At 37.9% G+C, this 20,087-nt stretch overlaps 1 protein-coding gene across 7 annotated transcripts; it reads left to right on the forward strand.

The window, feature by feature from the left end:
* The first annotated feature begins 339 nt into the window (after positions 1-339).
* On the forward strand, positions 340-17,376 carry zfyve28 (zinc finger, FYVE domain containing 28). Of its 7 annotated transcripts, none has more exons than XM_042742782.1 (14): positions 340-705; positions 3,195-3,335; positions 4,975-5,112; positions 5,337-5,539; positions 5,787-5,877; positions 6,043-6,131; positions 6,245-6,346; positions 7,707-9,146; positions 9,353-9,445; positions 13,581-13,735; positions 14,387-14,503; positions 14,607-14,708; positions 15,781-15,884; positions 16,261-17,376. In XM_042742782.1, the coding sequence occupies exons 1-14, from the start codon at positions 667-669 to the stop codon at positions 16,390-16,392; spliced, it is 2,946 nt and encodes a 981-aa protein (XP_042598716.1). In that variant the 5' UTR covers positions 340-666; the 3' UTR covers positions 16,393-17,376. The 7 variants fall into 7 exon arrangements, with proteins under 7 accessions (XP_042598716.1, XP_042598717.1, XP_042598718.1 ...); XM_042742783.1 differs by having other exon boundaries at positions 13,584-13,735; XM_042742784.1 differs by having other exon boundaries at positions 7,707-9,131.
* The last annotated feature ends 2,711 nt before the right edge of the window (positions 17,377-20,087 follow it).

A 20,087-nucleotide genomic window follows, 5' to 3' on the forward strand; every position in this document is an offset into this window, starting at 1 on the left:
ACTTTTCCCGAGGGGAAACGTCACTGTTCTCTTTTGTCCAAAAATTAAACATTTAGTGAAAAAAATAATATTAATGATAATAAAAATCAATTTAAATAGCAGTTTAGTAACGTAAAGCGCTTTACACACAAAAAAGTAAAGTTAAATAAATGTGTGACGTGTAAAAAATAATAAAAAGATTGATGTGGATGACATGATGGAAGTATTTTTTTTTTCATTATGTGTTTATTTATTTAAAAAAAACATTGATAAAAACAAATATAGGCTACTAAATAATTTAGAAATAATAATAATAAATAAAATAAAATAAATAAATAAATAACGCGGAGTGTTTGGCAACCCCATTCAGTCAAGCGGCGCAACTTCCGTAGTCACACTGAGCGCTAGCTCAAGAGCTTAGTCATGAGCAGTCCGTGTGTTTGGGGACAAAGACACCCGCTCGCCTGCTGGATATAAGGGTAGAGTCCGAGCCCGTGATTAACTAATAGTGGATTAACACTGCCCGTGTTTGTTTTTTGGCCTGTACTTAACACTGTCAGCGCGGCTTTGTTAAAGAGCAGGCGCTAGCTTAGCTCGCTAGCTGTGCGTTTGTGTTTGTGTGTGTGCGGGTTTAAAGGTCCGGTTCGGGTTTGGTACGGAACGGTCGCTAAACTGGCGAGGTGACCAATGATGAATCGGTTCCGAAAGTGGCTTTATAAGCCAAAGGTAAGCTTGCCATCAGTTCAGTTTAAAAAAATACTCAACATATAGATTTATTATTAAGTGTATGTGTTTCAAAACCTAGCGAGCTGTCTAGTTAGACAGCATTCGAGACATCATATGATGCGGGCAGCCTACCTACACAGCATTTTGGGCCGTCGTATAATAATACAAGCTCTTTAACAGCTATTTTGGCATCACATGATGCGAGCTGCCTACATAGACAGCATTTTGATCGTCATACAATGTGACCTGCCTACCTTAACAGCAGTTTTGGACATCATATGCCAACATTTATGTCTAGAGACGTTTACAGACCTATGCTGGCAGCTAGTTAATTATATTCTTTGTTAAAATATGCAGTGTGAAAACATTTATTAATATTGCCTCAGATTTGTTTCTGTATATTGGCTCTTCTCAGCTGTGTTTGGATTTTGATGATGTTTAATTTGCCTTTGTGGGGCCCAAAACTTTCCTGCTGTCAGCAATTTGTATTTTACGCATCTAAAACTTAAATTTCCACTATAGTTAACATTGTGTTTAGTTGTGAAAGATTCTTGCAATCCACACTTTGGGCAACTGATGCAATTGTTTTGTTGTCAACTGATGTTTAATGCATTAAAGACTTTCTGTGAGAAATTAAGGTCACTTTTCAGTCCATTTTTGGTAATGTGTCTAACCGGATGTTAGAGCAGAAGAGTGTTTCATTGGAATTAAACCCAAGGTATCCCTTGACACTCATTGTCAAAGAAGCCTTGGCCCATGGGTGCAGTTCTAGCTCAATAGACTGTGACTCACTTGGAGACATTCTTCACAAACATGCCTGTTGTTGTCATCAGGAATTAACTGCTGCAGTGTCAGGCCCTCACTAAAATAAACAGATTTTTACAAAATTAGTTATATAGAAAAACATTTGTCTTTGATAAAATATTCAAGATGTTTGATTGAGGCTTAGAAAAGTATGTCACTGTTAGTGCATTACTTGACATTGGTCCTCATTATTAGAGTTGACTTTATTTTACAACTCTACTGTAACCATAAACCTTTATGCGGACATCATTTTTATCACTTTTAAGTCTGTTAATGTATACAACCCAAATAGTCACCCAAAGCGAAACAGTATGATTGCTTATTTTTTGTATAGGCCAAGTAGTTTCCTGTGCAACAGAAATATTTTGTTCCACACTTGTGATTTTGATCTCCAGTGGTTTGATTTCTACTGTGTGGGAATATGGCTGACCCGTTCAAATCAGCTTATACTCAGCTCTGGTCCATGTCCCAGCCACGTGCCACTTCCAGGCAAAATCATGTGCAGATTATAAACGGCCACAGTCCAGAAAACAGAGGCTTCCCAAACTGGAAACACTCCAAATACTATATCACAGTGTGTAGATAACACTCGACTATTCTCAGGCTTCATCTATTAGATAGTGTTGTTTGCAAAGGCTGACTTGGCCCTTTATATTTCTTTGTTTAGGGTTAGAGGATTGAACAAAACTTTGCTTTGCCTAGTGGAAAACAATATAAAAACAAATCCTAGACTTGCATTAAAGACACCTGGGCTATATTTAAGAATCAAAATATCAGAGACTTGGACTCTTGACTAGCAACACATTTAAACACTCAGAACACTTTAGTAACCACATGGCAATGCACTGGTAATCACCCACAGCACTCTAGTATCATTTTGGAGATTTTGTACTGACATGTATTATAAAAATAAATGGAACTAGTCAAAAATAGAAAAATCTGATCTCCAAACCTGCATTTATTTGATCAAAAACACAGTGAAAACGTTAATATGGTGAAAAATTATTATAATTTTAAATAATTATTATAATTTGATCATAATTTATTTCTGCCATGGCAAAGCTGAATTTTCAGCAACAAAATTACTGTCACATGATCAATCTGAAATCATTATAATATGCTGATTGGGTGCTCAAGAACTCAGAAGTCAGAATATGTTATGCTGCTTAATATTTTTATGGAAACCATGATACAATGATTTTTTTCTAGGTTGTTTGAATGGGATGTTCAAAAGAATAGCATTTATTTGAAATAATTTTTTTTTGTGACATTGTAACGTCTAAAAATGCATTCCATCTGAATAAAAGTAATTTCTTAAAAAAAAAAAAGTCATACTGTGACCCCACCCCAGCAGTAGTGTACGTCAGCTTTTGAAATACACCTTGTAACTTATACAGTGTTCCGTCTATAATGCAATTCATGGAGGATGTTCCCTGTTGAGTGCCCAATGGAGCAGAAGGGGTCCAAAGGTCTAAATCCTCATTAATGCTCTTCGGCCCAGTGCTGACAACTATAGCCACAGTCATTTAGTATCAGAAGAGCATTTAAGATATTTTCGCATACAGCACCAGGGGTATATCAAACTACAGGACATACTTGCTTTAGAACTAGTTTGTTTGATCATCTGGTCTTTGATTAGATCATTCAGACCATCTTTTATTTATTTTTATTTTTTCTCCATACAGAGGTCAGATCCACAGCTGCTGGCCCAGTTCTACTATGCAGATGAAGAGCTGAACCAAGTGGCCACTGAGCTGGACAGTCTGGATGGCAGGAAGGACCCTCAGAGGTGTACATTGCTGGTCAACCAGTTCCGCTCCTGCCAGGTTAACCGGTTCACTTACTTATCTTACAGTACAGAGCTTAGTCTTGTTTGGTCATTTTTATCAGGAGGTGTTTGTTTTTCATTCTGGAATGGTGAAGAATGAGTCTGTTAGAATTTACTATTTGAATATATTTTAAAAGTGACCTATTATGCCCCTTTTTAATAAAATGTAAAATAAGTCTCTGAGGTCCCCAGAGTGTGATGTGAAGTTTTAGCTCAAAATACCCCACAGATACCTAATTTTTATAGCTTGTTAAAATTGCCACTGTTAGTGATGAGCAAAAAAATGCACTGTTGTTTAAATGCAAATGAGCTGGAGCTCCTGGCCCCCTTTCAGAAGAGGGCGGAGCTTCAAGAACTCATGCTCCGGCATACCGGCAACAACAAAGCCTTCATCCGTCTTCATCCCAAATCTTACTCACTGAAAATGTCAGAAACTCTCAGGCCCTGTCCCAAATGGAACACTTTCTGGGCACTTGTGGTCTTACGGACTTACAATGGCCACCATGTGCGCATGTCCGTTAAGTCCACGAGACTGTAGGGTGTCCCATTTGTCATTTTAGCGTTCAGAAGGGTGCTCGTGAGTGCCCCCTTTACGGGTTGTTTTGCACCCTTAGTCCGCACTTCTGCCAAGCCCGCACTGGTGCGGTCAATGGCCCTGTTCCAAATGGCACACTTCATGTGCACTTTCGGTCTTGAGGACTTACAGTGGCCACTGCGTGCGAGTGTCTGTTAAGTCCCATTCGTCATTTTAGCGTTCAGAATGGTGCTCATGATCGCCCCCATGTGCCCTCGATGTGCACTTCTGCTGAGCCCGCAGGCCTGGCAGTCAAAACGGCATTACGTCACGAAAGTGCGGACTCTGAGGAAGACCGTGAGGCTTTAGGGTGCTATTTGGGACAGGTCCTCAGTAGTGGTGTTCAGCCTTTTTAAACTACCACATTCCTAGGGCTGCACGATAAATGGCAATGAAATTGCAGTCGCAATTAGGCAAAAGCAGCGATTGTCATGCGGATCTTGTCAGTGAAGCACGGTTACATTCAGCAGTAAATCTCCATCCGAAGGCCAGAGGGCGCTCTGGCATAAACTCCAAATACGCCCTGCAGAAGAAATCCGGGAAATCCCTATAGTGGTAGCTGAATAAACTAAAAATTTAACTGCTTTCATTGATTCAACGTGACTAAAATACACAGGACTATGACAATAAATGAGTTCTTATTATAATTATTATTATAATTTTCATTGTAATAAAGTATTTAATAAAAACAATTGTGCTGCTTAATATTTTTTGTGGAAACTGTGACACTTTTTTGGATTATTTAAAAAGAAAGTTCAAAAGAACAGCATTTATTTGAAATGGAAATATTTTGATCAGTTAAATGCATTTACTTATTAAATTTTTACATTTTCTGTTAAAGCTTACTGACTTCTCAATGGTGGTCATTTTCCACACTCAGGAAAATTGTAAATCCTGGAATTATCAGAGAATGTTAAAATCATGAATTCTAGGCCTGGAAAAGTCATGGCAATTTGTTGAAAGCAGATAATGGGAATTCGTATAGTGAATGTAAATATATTTAAACCCTTTAAAGTAAATGTTCTAACCCTGCATGTCGTGTTTCTTCACAATATTTGGACAGGACAATGTGTTAAACATAATAAATCAGATCATGGATGAATGCATACCCGAAGACCGAGCCAACAGAGACTTTTGCGTGAAGTTCCCAGAAGAGATCCGCCATGACAACCTCGCCGGGCAGCTGTGGTTTGGGGCAGAGGTAGTGCACACTAACTGCTTACCTCTAGAACAAGGCACCTTCCCTAGAGATCTTTCTTGTTAACTTTCAGTAGAACAAGATGATAAAGAACTTGATGATCTGCTTTACTAAAAAACAGTATTGCATTACAATATTTTACCAGCAGTGTATCATAGCCGTCACTTGTGGCACAGGGCGTAACCCATTAGAAGCAGTTATGATATTATTTTCACTCCTCTCTCCAGTGCCTGGCAGCAGGATCGATCATTATGAATCGTGAAATCGAGAGCATGGCCATGAGACCACTAGCTAAAGACCTCACCCGTAGCCTGGAGGAAATACGCAACATCACACGAGACCAAGCGCTACGAGATCTCAACAACTACACAGACCGCATGAAGGAGGCACTACGTCAGTTTGACAGCCTCTTCGCTGAGTTTGAGCTCAGGTACCTTAAAAAGCTGTTTTGATTTCTGCTTCCACTTATTTGACCTTGATGTCATAATTATTATGATGCCTAGAGTGCCTTTATGCTTCTGGACAGTTCATAAATTATTACAAGATAGCTTTATTGGTACTAATGATTTCATACACCAGCAGATTAGCTTTGTAAACCTGTCATTTTAGCAGCATTAATGTCACAAAATGTGATATTAATGTAATCATATTATGGATCTGTCTGTTGCCTGTTGTAGCTACGTGTCAGCCATGGTGCCTGTGAAGTCTCCTAAAGAGTATTACATCCAGCAGGAGGTGATGGTGCTCTTCTGTGAGACAGTTGAAAGGTGAATATTCAGATCTAGGATTGGGTATCGCTTGCTAGCTCCCGATACAATACACATGGTGATGCACTGTGTTATCAGTTGGGAAGAAACATGAAAATAATTGTACTTTTTTTTTATTATTTACGTTTATTTATTAATAAGCAAATGTCTTGTTTTCCCATCTCAAGCCCTAAAGTTTGAATATCTCACGCAAGACATGATTGATGACTATGAACCAGCTCTCATGTTTACAATCCCTAGGCTTGCCATTGTTTGGTAAGTGATATGATCTGTTTTCAACCTCTTAATCCACCTCAAACTCTTTTCTTACATACATTTCTGTCTGCTTACCTGGTAATGCTATCTTTTGTCATGTTTTGTCTTATTAGTGGCCTTGTTATCTACTCTGAAGGGCCTCTTAACCTCGACCGCAAACCAGAGGACATGTCTGAACTCTTCCGGCCTTTTCGTACTTTGCTGAGAAAAATAAGGTATGTTTAGTGTTCACAATAGTCATTCTCTGACACCTCTGATTTGGTCATATTTAATTGTGTGATATTTGGAAGCTATGATGTATTGAAGGCTTACAGCATGTCTACACCACACCAAAACAGCTCTGAACGGTCCATTTGTGCTGTTGTCGGAAGTAGCGCAGGCACGTGGAATACGTCTGAAATAGAGTGGGCATCAATTAACTTTCACTGTCTCATTGCAGCACATTCAATCTGGACAGTGTCACTGATTCTAATATCTTTGAAAGAACAAAACCTGTCAACACTGGACACAAGCAACACAATTAAATCAAATTCAAACAGTGTACAATAGTCTTTTTCAGGTTACTAAAGTGTTTTGATGCCTGATTTTATTTGTACATCATTGGATTATAGTTTTTCTTTAACACATAAAATTGCCTTTGTATTGTTTGTCAGCCGTATTATGAATATAATTTTCTTTGATGCCTTTATTTCTGTGAGAATGTGTCCATGTAGCTTAGTTTTGAAAGCGCTTCCACGTGTGGAAAACTTTTGAATCTCACAGACGCGTCTTTATGCTAGTTGAATAGAACTGACATCCATATTTTAAAGGGATCACCCAAAAATGAAAATTCTATCATTACTCACCTGAGAAAAATGAGAAAAATAAGGTATGTTTAGTGTTCACAATAGTCATTCTCTGACACCTCTGATTTGGTCATATTTAATTGTGTGATATTTGGAAGCTTTGATGTATTTAAGGCTTACAACATGTCTACACCACACCAAAACAGCTCTGAACAGCTCTCTCATGATGTTCCAAACCCATAAGAATTTCGTTCATCTTCGGAACACAAATGAAGATATTTATGACCCTGTATAGACAGCAAGGGAACTACCACATACAAAAACGTTAAAACAAATGTCAAGGCACAGAAAGGTAGTAAGGACATCATTAAAATAGTCCATGTGACGTCAGTGGTTCAAAGTTATTTTCTGAAGCTAAGAGAATACTTTTTGTGTGCAAAGAAAACTTGTGTAACTTGTGAATTACAGTGGACTGACCCGGAAAAGAAGAAATCATTGAATGAAGTCGTTATTTTTGTTTCCTTTGCGCACAAATTCTTGTAGCTTCATAACATTACGTTTGAACCACTGATGTCACATGGACTATTTTAGCAATGTCCTTACTACCTTTCTGTGCCTTGACATTGGTAGTACCCTTGCTGTCTATGCAGGGTCACATTTCATCAAAAATATCTTAATTTGTGTTCCAAAGATGAACGAAGATCTTGCAGGTTTGGAACAACACGAAGGCCAGCAATTAATGAACTGTCCCTTTATCATATAAGTCATATAATTGTGTTCTTCCTGTCAGGGACCTGCTGCAGACCCTAACAGAAGAAGAGCTCATGACACTGGAGCGAAGCCTCTGCATCTCCCAGGATGGAGAATTCCCTGCAGGCTCCAGTATGCCGTCGACCAATGACCCAGCCTCTTCCACTGGTCCTGAGAGCCATCTGGAGACACTGGAACAAGACGACAGAGTTGAGGAGGTGGTAGATCTCACGCTTTGTGTAGCCCAGGAAGAAGATTCTGTATGGAAGGAGGATGAGGAGAGGAAGGGGCAGCCCGAGACCTCCAGTGAGAGTGAAGAGGAGGACACCACAGATGCAGACTTGGCTTGCTCTGTGCAGTATGATGAAGAAGAGATAGAGCAACTTAATATGATGGTGCATCAAGTGGGGGACGAAATGTCTACGCTGCTTTCCCCTCCAAGTCAGAATCAGTCCCCAGCCCATCGGCCTCGGCCCTATAGGGGAAGTAGTCTTGAAGGTTCCAGTGCTGCCTCCAGCACTCAGGCATCTCCGCGGAGAGTCCCGGGATCCTACCACGATGATGATAGAGTGTTTCTTATGGATGACCTGGAGTCTGGTGTAACTAGCGAGCTGTGCCGCGGACAGCCTACTCTTCCTACTGTATGCCTCAGATCCCCTGAGCACAGTCATCCCGCCCCGTTGACTGACTCCTCATGTAACGGTTGGTTGACGGTCTGTCAATCAAGCAACGACACTAACCTGGGTTGCCAGTGCCAATCAGCCGAGTCTGTGGGGAATTCCGAAAGGTCGCCCATCGTGAACGGCTGGGAAGGGTCTCAGGAAGAGGATAGTGTACAGACTGCGGATGAAATCGCCAATCGGACCGGTGGAATGAAGTTGTCCGCCACGGTTATTTTTAACCCTCATTCTCCAAGCTTGACTGACTTGGCCGTCGTCGTACCTCAATTGGCTGACGTTCCTGAACCTGGTGAGGGCGGGGCTTTAGTTGCCACTCAGTGCCTGCTTAACTCCTGCGTGTGCTGCACTGCCGGATGCGTAGACAACCATGAGGATGCCATGGAGCCTGCTGGACGGGGCATGGCACTGGGATTTGAAAAGCACAAGCTCACCATTACAAGCTCTGTATTCCAGTCAGCAGTAGTTGCTGGCAGCCCAGGGAAGGGAAATGGACATTTACCACTCACTCTGCCCCCGTCTCAGGGCCACCTCACCCCTTCTGTACCACACTATTCTGTGCAGAACCAAGAGAGAGAAGATGAGGGCAGTCAGGACTGTTCCCACTATCCCTGCTGTGAGAAATGCGCCCCAGGGGTTCTTCTGGCTCAGGAAAGAGGCTCGGGACAAGGAGAGGGAGGACCTAGTTGCACCCACCAGGAGACAGGATGCCGGACGCAACCTAACACTACGGTTAATGGGAGATCGGAGGGTTTTGGAAAACAGGAGGATAACAGAAAGATCTCTAGGTTTGTTTGTACTAGGTTTGTGTGAAATTTCATTTTATGGATATGAATCAGGTTTTCTTGATTTGACTCTTTTGAAAATGTTTTGTTTGTTACCTTTTTTGTATATGAGTTGATTTCATTATGATGGTTGTTCTTTTTGGTTCTTGTATTTAATTTTCATCTGTTGCTCCGCATGGGTTTTTTTTTTGTTTTTTTGTTTTTTTTGCAATGGTCCGCTGCAGTTCTCAGGAGTCCCTCCTCAGTTCTGTCCCCAGCAGTGACATAGATGGTGTTTCTGTCACTACATGCAGTTTGTCAAGTTCATACACACCCAGGTAAACATGTATAACTTTTGGCTGATGGATCAAAGGGATAGTTCACCCAAAAGTGAAAATTAGCCCATGATTTACTCACCCTCAAGGCATCCTTAGGTGTATGACTTTATTCTTTCAGACAAATCCAATCAGAGTTATAATAAAAATGCCCTGGCTCTTCCAAGATTTATAATGGCAGTGTATGGGTGTTATTGTTCAACAGTCCAAAGGAAGTCCAATAAAGTGCATCCATCCATAATAAAAAGTGCCTCACACAGCTCCAGGGGGTGAATAAAGGCCTCCTGTATTGAATCGAATATAAACAAATGTTGGTTCTCGCAAGACTAGCATATTCTCACTGGAGTTAACGCTACACTGACGTTCTATGTCATCCATCTGGATCGCCGATGAGATTACGGTATATAATGTTTAAATATGGATATTTTCTTACAAAAATGCATTGATTCGCTACAGGAGGCCTTTATTCACCCCCACCCCCCCCCCCCCCAGGAGACCTGTGGGGCACTTTTTATTATGGATGGATGTGCATTATAGGACTTCTTTTGGACTGTTGAACAATAAAACCCAACTACTGCCATAATAAAACTTGGAAAAGCCAGGACATTTTTTAATATAACTCTGATTGTATTCGTCAGAAAGAAGAAAGTCATATACACCAAGGATGCCTTGAGTAAATCATGGGGTAAATTTCATTTTTGGGTAAACTAACCCTACATGGTAGAATATGTGAGCACTGTTATTATAGAGTGCTGCAGGGATGGCGTTGTTGTATTCCAACCTGGAAATTAGCGTGACTCTCGACAAAATAACCAACCAACAAAATTTTACAATTATTGTACGTTTGTACATCCAAGATAAATTTTGCAACTGAACACAAGGCTCGTGAATTTTGAATCCTAAATACAATTGGCAGAAGTAAAAAGCTAAAGGCTATAAACAGCAATAGACACCACAGTCACATGACTTCAGTGTCACCATGACTAAGGTTCTAACAACGTTATCAATTTTTTAGTGCTGTCAAATGATTAATCACGATTAATCACATCCAAAATAAAAGTTTTTGTTTACATAATATATGCGTGTATGCTGTGTATATTTATTATGTATATATAATTACAAACACATGCATGTATACATTTAAGAAAAATATGTTATGTTTATATATATTAAATATATTTATATATAATATAAAATATAAGAATATAAATATATAAATGTATATACATGTAAATATTTTCAAAATATTTACTGTATGTGTATGTATTTATATATACATAATAAATATACACAGTACACATACATATAGTATATAAACAAAAACTTTTATTTTGGATGCGATTAATCGCGATTAATCATTTGACAGCACTACAATTTTTATTTAAAATTTACAAGTCTGCAAGTTTAAAAGTTTACAAGAGCATAAGTATAACACAAGGTTGCAAAAGCGACCTAGTGAGTAGATGAGTTTACCTGTTGAAAGTGATGGAATTCAATGTCTCCACTGCCTTTTTCTATGCATGTAAATTTAAAAAAAGTAATTAGTAAGGTATTATATACATATTTTATACTATGGAAAAAAGTGTAAATATGAGGAGTTCGTGTTAATACAGACATATCTTTAACCAAAAAAACAATTGTCTTCTGCACAATGGAACAAGAAGTACAAAAAATGCTAACTTATATCTAGGTTTTAGGACTCATACTGTACACACAGCACTCAATAGGTTATGTTTAGTTTTTGGTGCCTTAAAAGTGTGTAAAAGTGTGTAATTTTGGTTTTCAAACAAGGTTTTCTAAAAAAAAAACTCCCCCCATCTGCTACTGGTAGTCCTGCCCAAAAGCCAGTGGTGCTGTTTTGGGCTGATTGAGCTGTTCAAACAAACACAGCAATGTTTTATTAGCTCATATCACTGCCTTTCACCACAGGCAGTAGAGTATGATGTTAGCATTTGACTCTCAAATGCTTGATCTGATTTAATGTATTCTTAAAAAGCAGCATTTAAAGCTTTGGTTGAAGTTGGGGACTCTGGGGATGGGTTCTTTTGACTGTTTGACAACCGAAATAACAATGCTATAAACAACATCTTGTTGCATATAACAATGCCCTGGTTATCACCCTCGACTGCATTAAACTCATACGCGTAATGCATAATTACATTTTAGCATCCATATAACAGCACCTTGAAAAAACACCACTTTTGCTGGGGGAAAAGTATATATCTTTTTCAGAAATGTTCTTTTAACATCAGTGTGAATATCCTAAAAGTCCTAAAATTTTCCCTGTGAGTCCAGTAAGCTGTTGCACAAATCCCATAGTGTTCCCTCAGCCATAGGGTCACACTTTCTGGATTAACTCAATTATGTGAAATTCTTTCTTTTGGAAGGATGGTAATTTTGACCCTGTTTTGAATCATGTAATTACTTACAGTGGGGAAAATATTTATTTGATCCCCTGCTGATTTTGTAAGTTTGCCCACTTACAAAGAAATAAAGGGTCTGTAATTTTTAAGGTTGGTTTATTTTAACATATAGAGACACAATAGCAACCAAAAAATTCAGAAAGAAAAACACATTATATGAAGGTCAGAAATTGATTTGCATAGAAATTGAAGTGTTTGATCCTCAAGCAAAACATGACTTAGTACTTGGTGCAGAAATCCTTGTTGGCAAGCAAAGAGGTAAGATGTTTTTTGTAGTTGGTCACCAGATTTGCACACATCTCAAAAGGCATTTTGGTCCATTGCTCTTTACAGATCCTCAAGGTTTCTTGGCTGTTGTTTGGCAAATCTAAGTTTCAGCTCCCCCCCACAGGTTTTCTGTAGGATTGAGGTCTGGAGACGGGCTCGGCCACATGACCTTAATGTGCTTCTTCTTGAGCCACTTCTTTGTTGCCTTGGCGGTATGTTTCGGGTCATTGTCATGCTGGAAGACCCATCCATGACCCATCTTCAGTGTTCTGGTTGAGGGAAGGAGGTTCTCGTCCAAGATTTTACAGTACGTGGCCTGTCGATGTGCCCCTCAATGCGGTGAAGTCGTCCTGTACCCTTAGCAGATTAACAGCCCCAAAGCATAATGTTTCCACCTCCGTGCTTGACTGTAGGGATTGTGTTCTTGGGGTCATAGTCAGCATTTCTCTCCCTCCAAACACGGCGAGTCGAGTTAATGCCAAAGAGCTCAATTTTGCTCTCATCTGACCACAGCACTTTCTCCCAAGCCTTCTCTAAATCATTTAGATGTTCATTGGCAAACTTTAAACGGGCCTGTACATGTCTTCTTGATCAGGGGGACCTTGCAGGTGCTGCAAGATTTCAGTCCATTGCGGCGTAGTGTGTTACCAATGTTTTGCTTGGTGACTGTGGTCTCAACTGCCTTAAGATCATTAACAAGCTCCTCCCGTGTAGTTCTGGGCTGATCCCTCACCTCTCTCATGATCATCCTTACCTCATGAGCCGAGATCTTGCACGGAGCTCCAGACCGAGGCCAATTAATGGTTATTTTGTATTTCTTCCATTTCGAATAATCGCACCAACAGTTGTCTCCTCCTCAGCTTCTTGCTGATGGTCTTGAAGCCCATTCTAGCCTTGTGTAGATCTACAGTCTTGTCTCTGACATCCTTTGGCAGCTCTTGGGTCTTGCCCGTGGTGGTGGGAGAGGTTGGAATGGAAGATACAGATGGACAGGTGTCTTATACACCTAACGAGCTGACATTAGGAGTAACTTCTTAAAGTGACAGGACTGATCTGTGTTCCACATCAGCACATAACCTATCTGTGGGAGCCAGAATTCTTGCTGGTTGGTAGGGGATCAAATACTTATTTCACTCACTGAAATGCAAATCAATTTCTAACCTTTATATAATGTGTTTATGGAATTTTTTTGGTTTGTATTCTGTGTCTATCCGTTAAAATAAACCTACCATAATAATTACAGACACTTCATTTCTTTGTAAAACTTAAAAAATAAAAAATCATCAAATAATACACTTTATTTATTTTTTTAATTACTGTTGTTCATTTTATAAAGATCGAACACAATAAAATTATATCATAGAATAGATTTGTTATTAGTTTTATTAGTAATGTTAATATTATTACTTTATTTTTAACCTAATAATCTTCCCTTTCATTCCTGTCAGTAGCCTGACAACCAGCTCGGACATGTCTGAGGATCTCGATCATCAGGAGATTCAAGTGGCTTTGCAAGCTGCCAAACTTGCTGCTCACAACAAAATTCGCTCACGTTTCCATAGCAGTAGTGACCTCATCCATCGCCTTTTTGTCTGCATATCAGGTGTGTTACCTAATGCCGTGTGAGATTTGTAGTCTGATGAAGGTTTTGCTTGGTAATCTTTTTCTACTGTATTACACAGTGTAAATGTACACCAGAACGCCATAAACCTAGTTTGCATTTCCTGACTCTTTTATAAGATCCAGTCTTATAATTCACATCCAGTTATATTGTTTAACACTTAACATTTTGTTATTGCCTGCTAAGTGTAACATGTATCCTACTAAGTGCACATGCATACAACATGGCAGGGCTGACAAACGATTAATCACATCCAAAATAAAAGTTTGTGTTTGCATAATTTATGTATGTGTACTGTTTATATTTATTATGTATATATAAATACACACATGCATGTGTATATATTCAAGAAAAAGTTTACATTTACATTTAAAATGTTTATATTTATAAAAAAAAATTATATTTAATATTTTTTTATATATACATGTATGTGTGTGTGTGTGTGTGTACATATATTATGTAATTGCAAACTTTTATTTTGGATGTGATTAATCGTTTGACAGCCCTACTACATTAACACTGTTTATAAAAGGTGCTAGTATCACTGTGAAGTGTAATCTACTAAATGCAATGTAAACTCTATGGATATCTAGAGCTGTAAAACAATATATTTGCCGTCTTTCAAATATCTGGGTGTGGCTGATCAGTTGCAAACAAACTATGCGAGTGACCTGCGAAGCATCTTAAAGACTCTGTTTGAGGTCATGGCTACAAAATCCGACCAAGGGGACACTGAAAAGCCCAAGAAAGGTTGGTAGTCACACTTCTGAAATACAGATACTGTAAACCGCATGTTTTTATCACTCGATGTCAGACGTCATCGGTTTAATCTGCTGTCTGTTATGCACCTCAGGTCCATGTCTGGGCAGTGCTGTACTGGAAGACTGTGCTCTCTGTCAAGAGACCATCTCTTCATCAGAGCTCGCTGCCAAAGCCCGAGAGGGTCAGTTTGAAGGTTAGTTCAGTACACCACCTATGTGCTCACAATATGAAGAGCCTTTTTATTTTGATATACGTGATACGACTCTGTTCCAAAACCAAGGCTGGCTCTGAAATTACATAGTCTCTGACTTGGCACTTTTTTTTGACAAGAACGTACTTTGTGACTGTTAAAAACTGTGACTATGTAGAATGAAAGTGTGTAGGTTACCCATCTTTTATGAATTAGATCATACTGATTGTCACTTGATCTCTGTGTGCTCTGTATTATAGGGAAGTAGGCATAATTGAATTCAGCCCTAGAAAGCTGCCTATCTAGACAATGTAAAGCGTTATATTCTTGCTCTATATACATTTTTCAAAAAGTTTTAAGATACACCATATAGCCATAATATGTGAACAGGTTTTTCTATTGCAGTAATTTCTTTGAAGACAATATACTGCCCAGTTATTTCCGGTTATGTATATTTTCAATGTGCTGTAATCATCAAGTTGACTTAAATGTTTATTAATATGTGAGTCCATGGGATGATTTCAAAATCCGGACGTTTCAGAGACAGGAGAAGAGATATTGTGATGATTATTGTGAACACAACTTCCAAACAGAACTTTAAGTTTTAATCCAATACAATCGATCCGAGAAAGCGGTGGCTTGTAAACATACATGATTGTTTGACCACCAGGTGTCAGTGCTCTAAACTAGTAATCACGACGCTGCAGTGTGTGCGAGATCTGATGAATAAGATCAGAATGAACCTTTATTTATATGTATATGATGTCACTATTCTGTCATTTTTCAAAACCATAGTAACTACCAATTAACCTGCATTTCGCTACATTAACCATAGTTTAACCATTGTGTTTATACAAATGATAATGTTTTCGTAAGGGGGTCAAGTGCTGGACCTCGGCAGGTTAGTGAGGGAAATATATTATTCAGAATGCACATTTGGAAGGGAAATATTACAACTATTACAAACAGCAAAGCATGGTACTAGGTTTCAGAGCAATGCTAATATAAGAAGATAAACGGACAGCGCCTACAACACCTGACAGAAATTTCTCTCTGTTCTTTGTTTTAACATCAGACCTTCCCGAATGGGTACCAGATGAGGCCTGCAATTCCTGCATTGCATGTAAAGCACCATTTACAGTCATCAGAAGGAAACATCACTGCAGGAGCTGTGGAAAGGTACAGCAGTCCATCTTCAAGCCCTTGTCAGAATAGAGTAGAGTACAGTCATTTCCAGACATAAAATCCCATTCATTTTCTCCATAGAGAAACCAATTTTATCTTAGAATTCTTTCAAGACAGAGATATTAGCATATAGAAATACACACACACACAGTATATATTTAGAAAATATTTACATGCATATACATTATTTATATTATATATAAATATATTTAATATATAAACATATTTTTCTTAAATATAAACATGCATGTGTTTGTATTTAGATATGCATAATAAATATACACAGTACATCCAATTAGTGAAAAAAAGAAAAGCAGAGCAGGGGCTCGTAACATGATTCCGATCCTAATGAGATGATGTTTCATTGCAGATCTTCTGTTCCCGCTGCTCATCACACTCAGCCCCGTTGCCTAGATACGGTCAGATGAAACCGGTGAGAGTTTGCACTCACTGCTACATGTTCCACGTAACGCCTTTCTACAGCGACAGGACTGGGATCTGACCACAGCACTCTCTCTCACTCACACACACACACACACACATAAGCACACTACCACGAGTCCTTACTGAGGTTTGAGACTTCAACAAGAACACACACATACACCATTTTCATCATCATCATCATCCACAAAAAATGTAAATAATGCAATCACTTCAAAGTGAAAGAAACAGCCTTGACCGGAGAACAGCGAGAAGGACTGAAATGGACACTTTGGAAAGACTCGAGCACATAAAGGAAGTACCCCTTCGCTAAGGGAGCCAAAGTATTTATTTAGGGCTTTGCTTTCGAATAATGAGCTTACTTACAAATTTGCTTTAAGCGAGCATGGAACAAGTGGGCTATTCTGTAAAACAGAAAAAATAGCTTGTTAACAGGAATTTGTGTGGCTTTATTAGCTCCGGAGGTTCTATGGGCTCAGATTTCCAGAGTGAATGTAAACTGTGAGCACATTATTAATATGAGAATAACAAAACTATGACATCATATATGAAGACAATAATACTAACACTAACTGCACCATCAGTGACACCTTTGTGGCACAATATAGCACAGATGTTTTGTTTTTTTTCCAAATGTTTATAATGCTGCTTTCTGTAAAACAGAGAAGTGATATTTGGGGATTAGATGAATGGCCAAAAATAGATATGTGTATAGTCTGAAATGGATTTAATGTATCTTCCAAAAGAGGAGATTCTCTCATTTCCTCATGCAAATGAATGTGCAACATTTAGATGTTCTCTTCTTTATTTTTGTCTATAACTTATACTGAACTGTAAAGTAATTGCCTTTTACAGCAGTTTGGGAGCCTTCTGATTTTCCTCTGGAACAAAAGAGCCCCTACCTCATCCCTGTTTACCCCTCTCACAGAGTTCTGTCCCGTTACATTATGCCTACACTACCGTCTCAGTCAGTCCTGACTGTCTGCTACACTAAGAGGCAGATGCCTCTCTTTGTCTTTGCACACTTTTGTTTTATATATATATATAGTGACCAACCACTACATTCTGTCTGTAAATGTAGAAAGTTTATTGATATTTAAATCTCATGAAACCTGTCTAGAATATTACATCTGAGTCATATTTTGCTGCAAAATAAGAAATTCTAAACAATTTCTGTTAATATTTCATAAAGAAAATTAATCAAATTTTTAGGATCATTATAGAATATTAACTGCATTAGTATTAAGATAATTGAGCACCCTCTCAAAAATAAATATTCATATTTTATTTTAAATTGTGAAGTATTTGTACTTTACAGTTTTCTTGTGCATAAAAAAAAAAAAAAAACATAAAAAAAAAAAAAAAAAAATTATATATGACGTAAAATATGACTTGGAAATCTGACTACCTTTTGACATTTACCAATTTAAGAATGAAAGATGATTTCCTGTTGGTTTCAAATGTCAATATAATCAGAAAAAAAGCTATAGTTAACTGCAAAACATCTGCTTCTGTAACATCGTCACCTTCCAGAAATCAAACAGGCAAGATTTGTAATTGCTATCGATTTAAGCAAGAGCTGTATAAATGCACTAGGTTTTGCAGTCGAGATTGTCTGAAATTGCGCACATGATACAGTGCTACAAAACAGTTTTGACCAAAACGCTTCATCTGAAATGGAATGATATTACAAACACTACATAAAATTGGCATAAAATGCACTTTGTATAGCAAATAGAGGAGTATTTGAAATGAGCTACAGCTGGCCAGCAATGGCACATTTGATTATTCATCATGTGTAATGATCTCAAGTCATTTTACAGTAATATTAAACCTGATTTCAAATGTTAACTACAAGTGTTATTAAACATTCTCTGTAGATACTGTTTTCCAACTCTAAAAATCGGATTGACGCTGAAATAGTAATTTATCATGTCATAAATTGATTTTGCGTTATTAATCAGTTCTGAACACATTCCTTTTTGCCAAAGTTGTTATTGTAAATCCTTGGCATCACATGTAACAGGTTTCTAGTAATGTAAAGGTCTAATATGTTTGCATGCATCTTGTGAAGCAACATTGATTGATTTGAGTGTGACCGTTCTAGCAATATTGTAAGATACACACACTTGAGGCAGTTTGATTCTGCTGGTTCATGGTTAATACTCTCCCTCTTTCTGTCTCATTACCTAAATCTCATCATTCCTGTTCTCAAATCTACTGCTGCATTTACAGGACATTCACAACAATGTCTTCAGATATACAGCTTTAAAACATACTGTAATTCTGCAAAGCAAACTGAGATTTTTGTGTTCCAAGATATTTGCATTAAACATATTCATAGGTTTACGTTGATGAACGGCAAGGTACAGCTGTATTTTGTTCACTTTGGTGAACTTTGCAGTTGCTTTTTTTTCTCTCTCAATATGAAGCTAATTTGATTCTCTCCAGATTTACTACTTTTACCACAGTTGGTTGTTGTTAATAAGATTGCTTTGCCTTTGCTCATCTGTAGTCAGCTGACCTGATTCTAGGACCTTCAGTATTGGGATAGAGGTCTACACCTGACACTGACACACTATGCCACTAAAGATACTGCAGATATAGCATTAGGATCAGTGCTGGGTAGATATGATATAGTGTTGTATACAGATTCTCATTGTTATTTAGCGGTATGATCAAGTAGACATTTGCCGAACAGATCAGTTGTCATTTTTGTGGTTGCTTCCTGTTTTGATATCATGACTGTTCCTCAGGAATGATTGATTGTACATCGGCATGATACTGAGGGATTGATTGTATTTTGGTTTGAAGTGAGACCAAATGTCCAGCACTTCCTCGGACGGCAGACTCAACTTCCAGCCTGTTGTGTTGATAAGCTCAGTTTCTGATTTGTGCCCTCTTACGATTCTCATTCTTTTTTTTTTTTGCCTTGTTTTTTTGTATTAATTGAAAATAAGACGAGTCCTTAAAATTATACAGATGTTTTATTTTACAGAGTACAAATATAATGAAATTGTATGTGTACAAAATTACGTTTTCTGTATAAAGAGAATCACAATGAGAGAATATACTCTATTTATTCAAAGCTTGTTCTTATTTTGTAATGGCCGGTTCAGTCTAATAAGATGTAAAGAAGAACTTTTCGAAGTCTACCAAGTATTTATGTCATGCAATGAAAGTAATAAATGAAGTTTTCTTTACATAACTGGAGCTCTCTGCAATTTTTTTTTCTGAGTACAAATGGTGTCACGATGCATTGCTTGATTCTGCAATAATAACATAACCAGTTTTTGTTGGACTAAATGCTGAAATCATTAATGCTTTCATTAATACCCAGTGTTAGGAGGGTTACTTTAGAAATGTAATAGGTCACAGATTACAAATTACCCTTTTTAAAATGTAATAAGTAGTGTAACTATTTCAATTACTTTATTAAAGTAATGCAACTTATTACATCTGATTACTTTTTGATTAGTTTTCTAAATTTCTAATGAATGTTTTCAGCTGTTTCAAACATTTAAAGCAGGCAGGGTAAACCTTATGGTTTTAAAAATCCTTCATCACTTGAATTAAGATTTAAAAAAAAAAAAAAAATTCAGTAGGATTTTTACCTTTCAAAACAAAAAGGACAAAGCCAACTCAACCAAGAAATGACATGATATAATAAACATCCTTGAATGAAACAGAGTCATTTTGAAAATCTAAGGAGTTTCCATATCTTTTTATTTATTTGGTGTATTTTTTATTTTTTTG

Source organism: Cyprinus carpio, chromosome B17 (assembly GCF_018340385.1).
Source record: "Cyprinus carpio isolate SPL01 chromosome B17, ASM1834038v1, whole genome shotgun sequence".
Lineage (NCBI taxonomy): Eukaryota > Metazoa > Chordata > Actinopteri > Cypriniformes > Cyprinidae > Cyprinus > Cyprinus carpio.

Bases quoted from the DNA above. Each gene is read 5' to 3' on its own strand.
- zfyve28 (XM_042742782.1), top strand. From the start codon at position 667: ATGATGAATCGGTTCCGAAAGTGGCTTTATAAGCCAAAG. The intron at 5,113-5,336 runs GTAGTGCACACT...TCCTCTCTCCAG, and splicing joins AGCTGTGGTTTGGGGCAGAG to TGCCTGGCAGCAGGATCGAT. The intron at 13,736-14,386 runs GTGTGTTACCTA...TCAAATATCTGG, and splicing joins CCTTTTTGTCTGCATATCAG to GTGTGGCTGATCAGTTGCAA.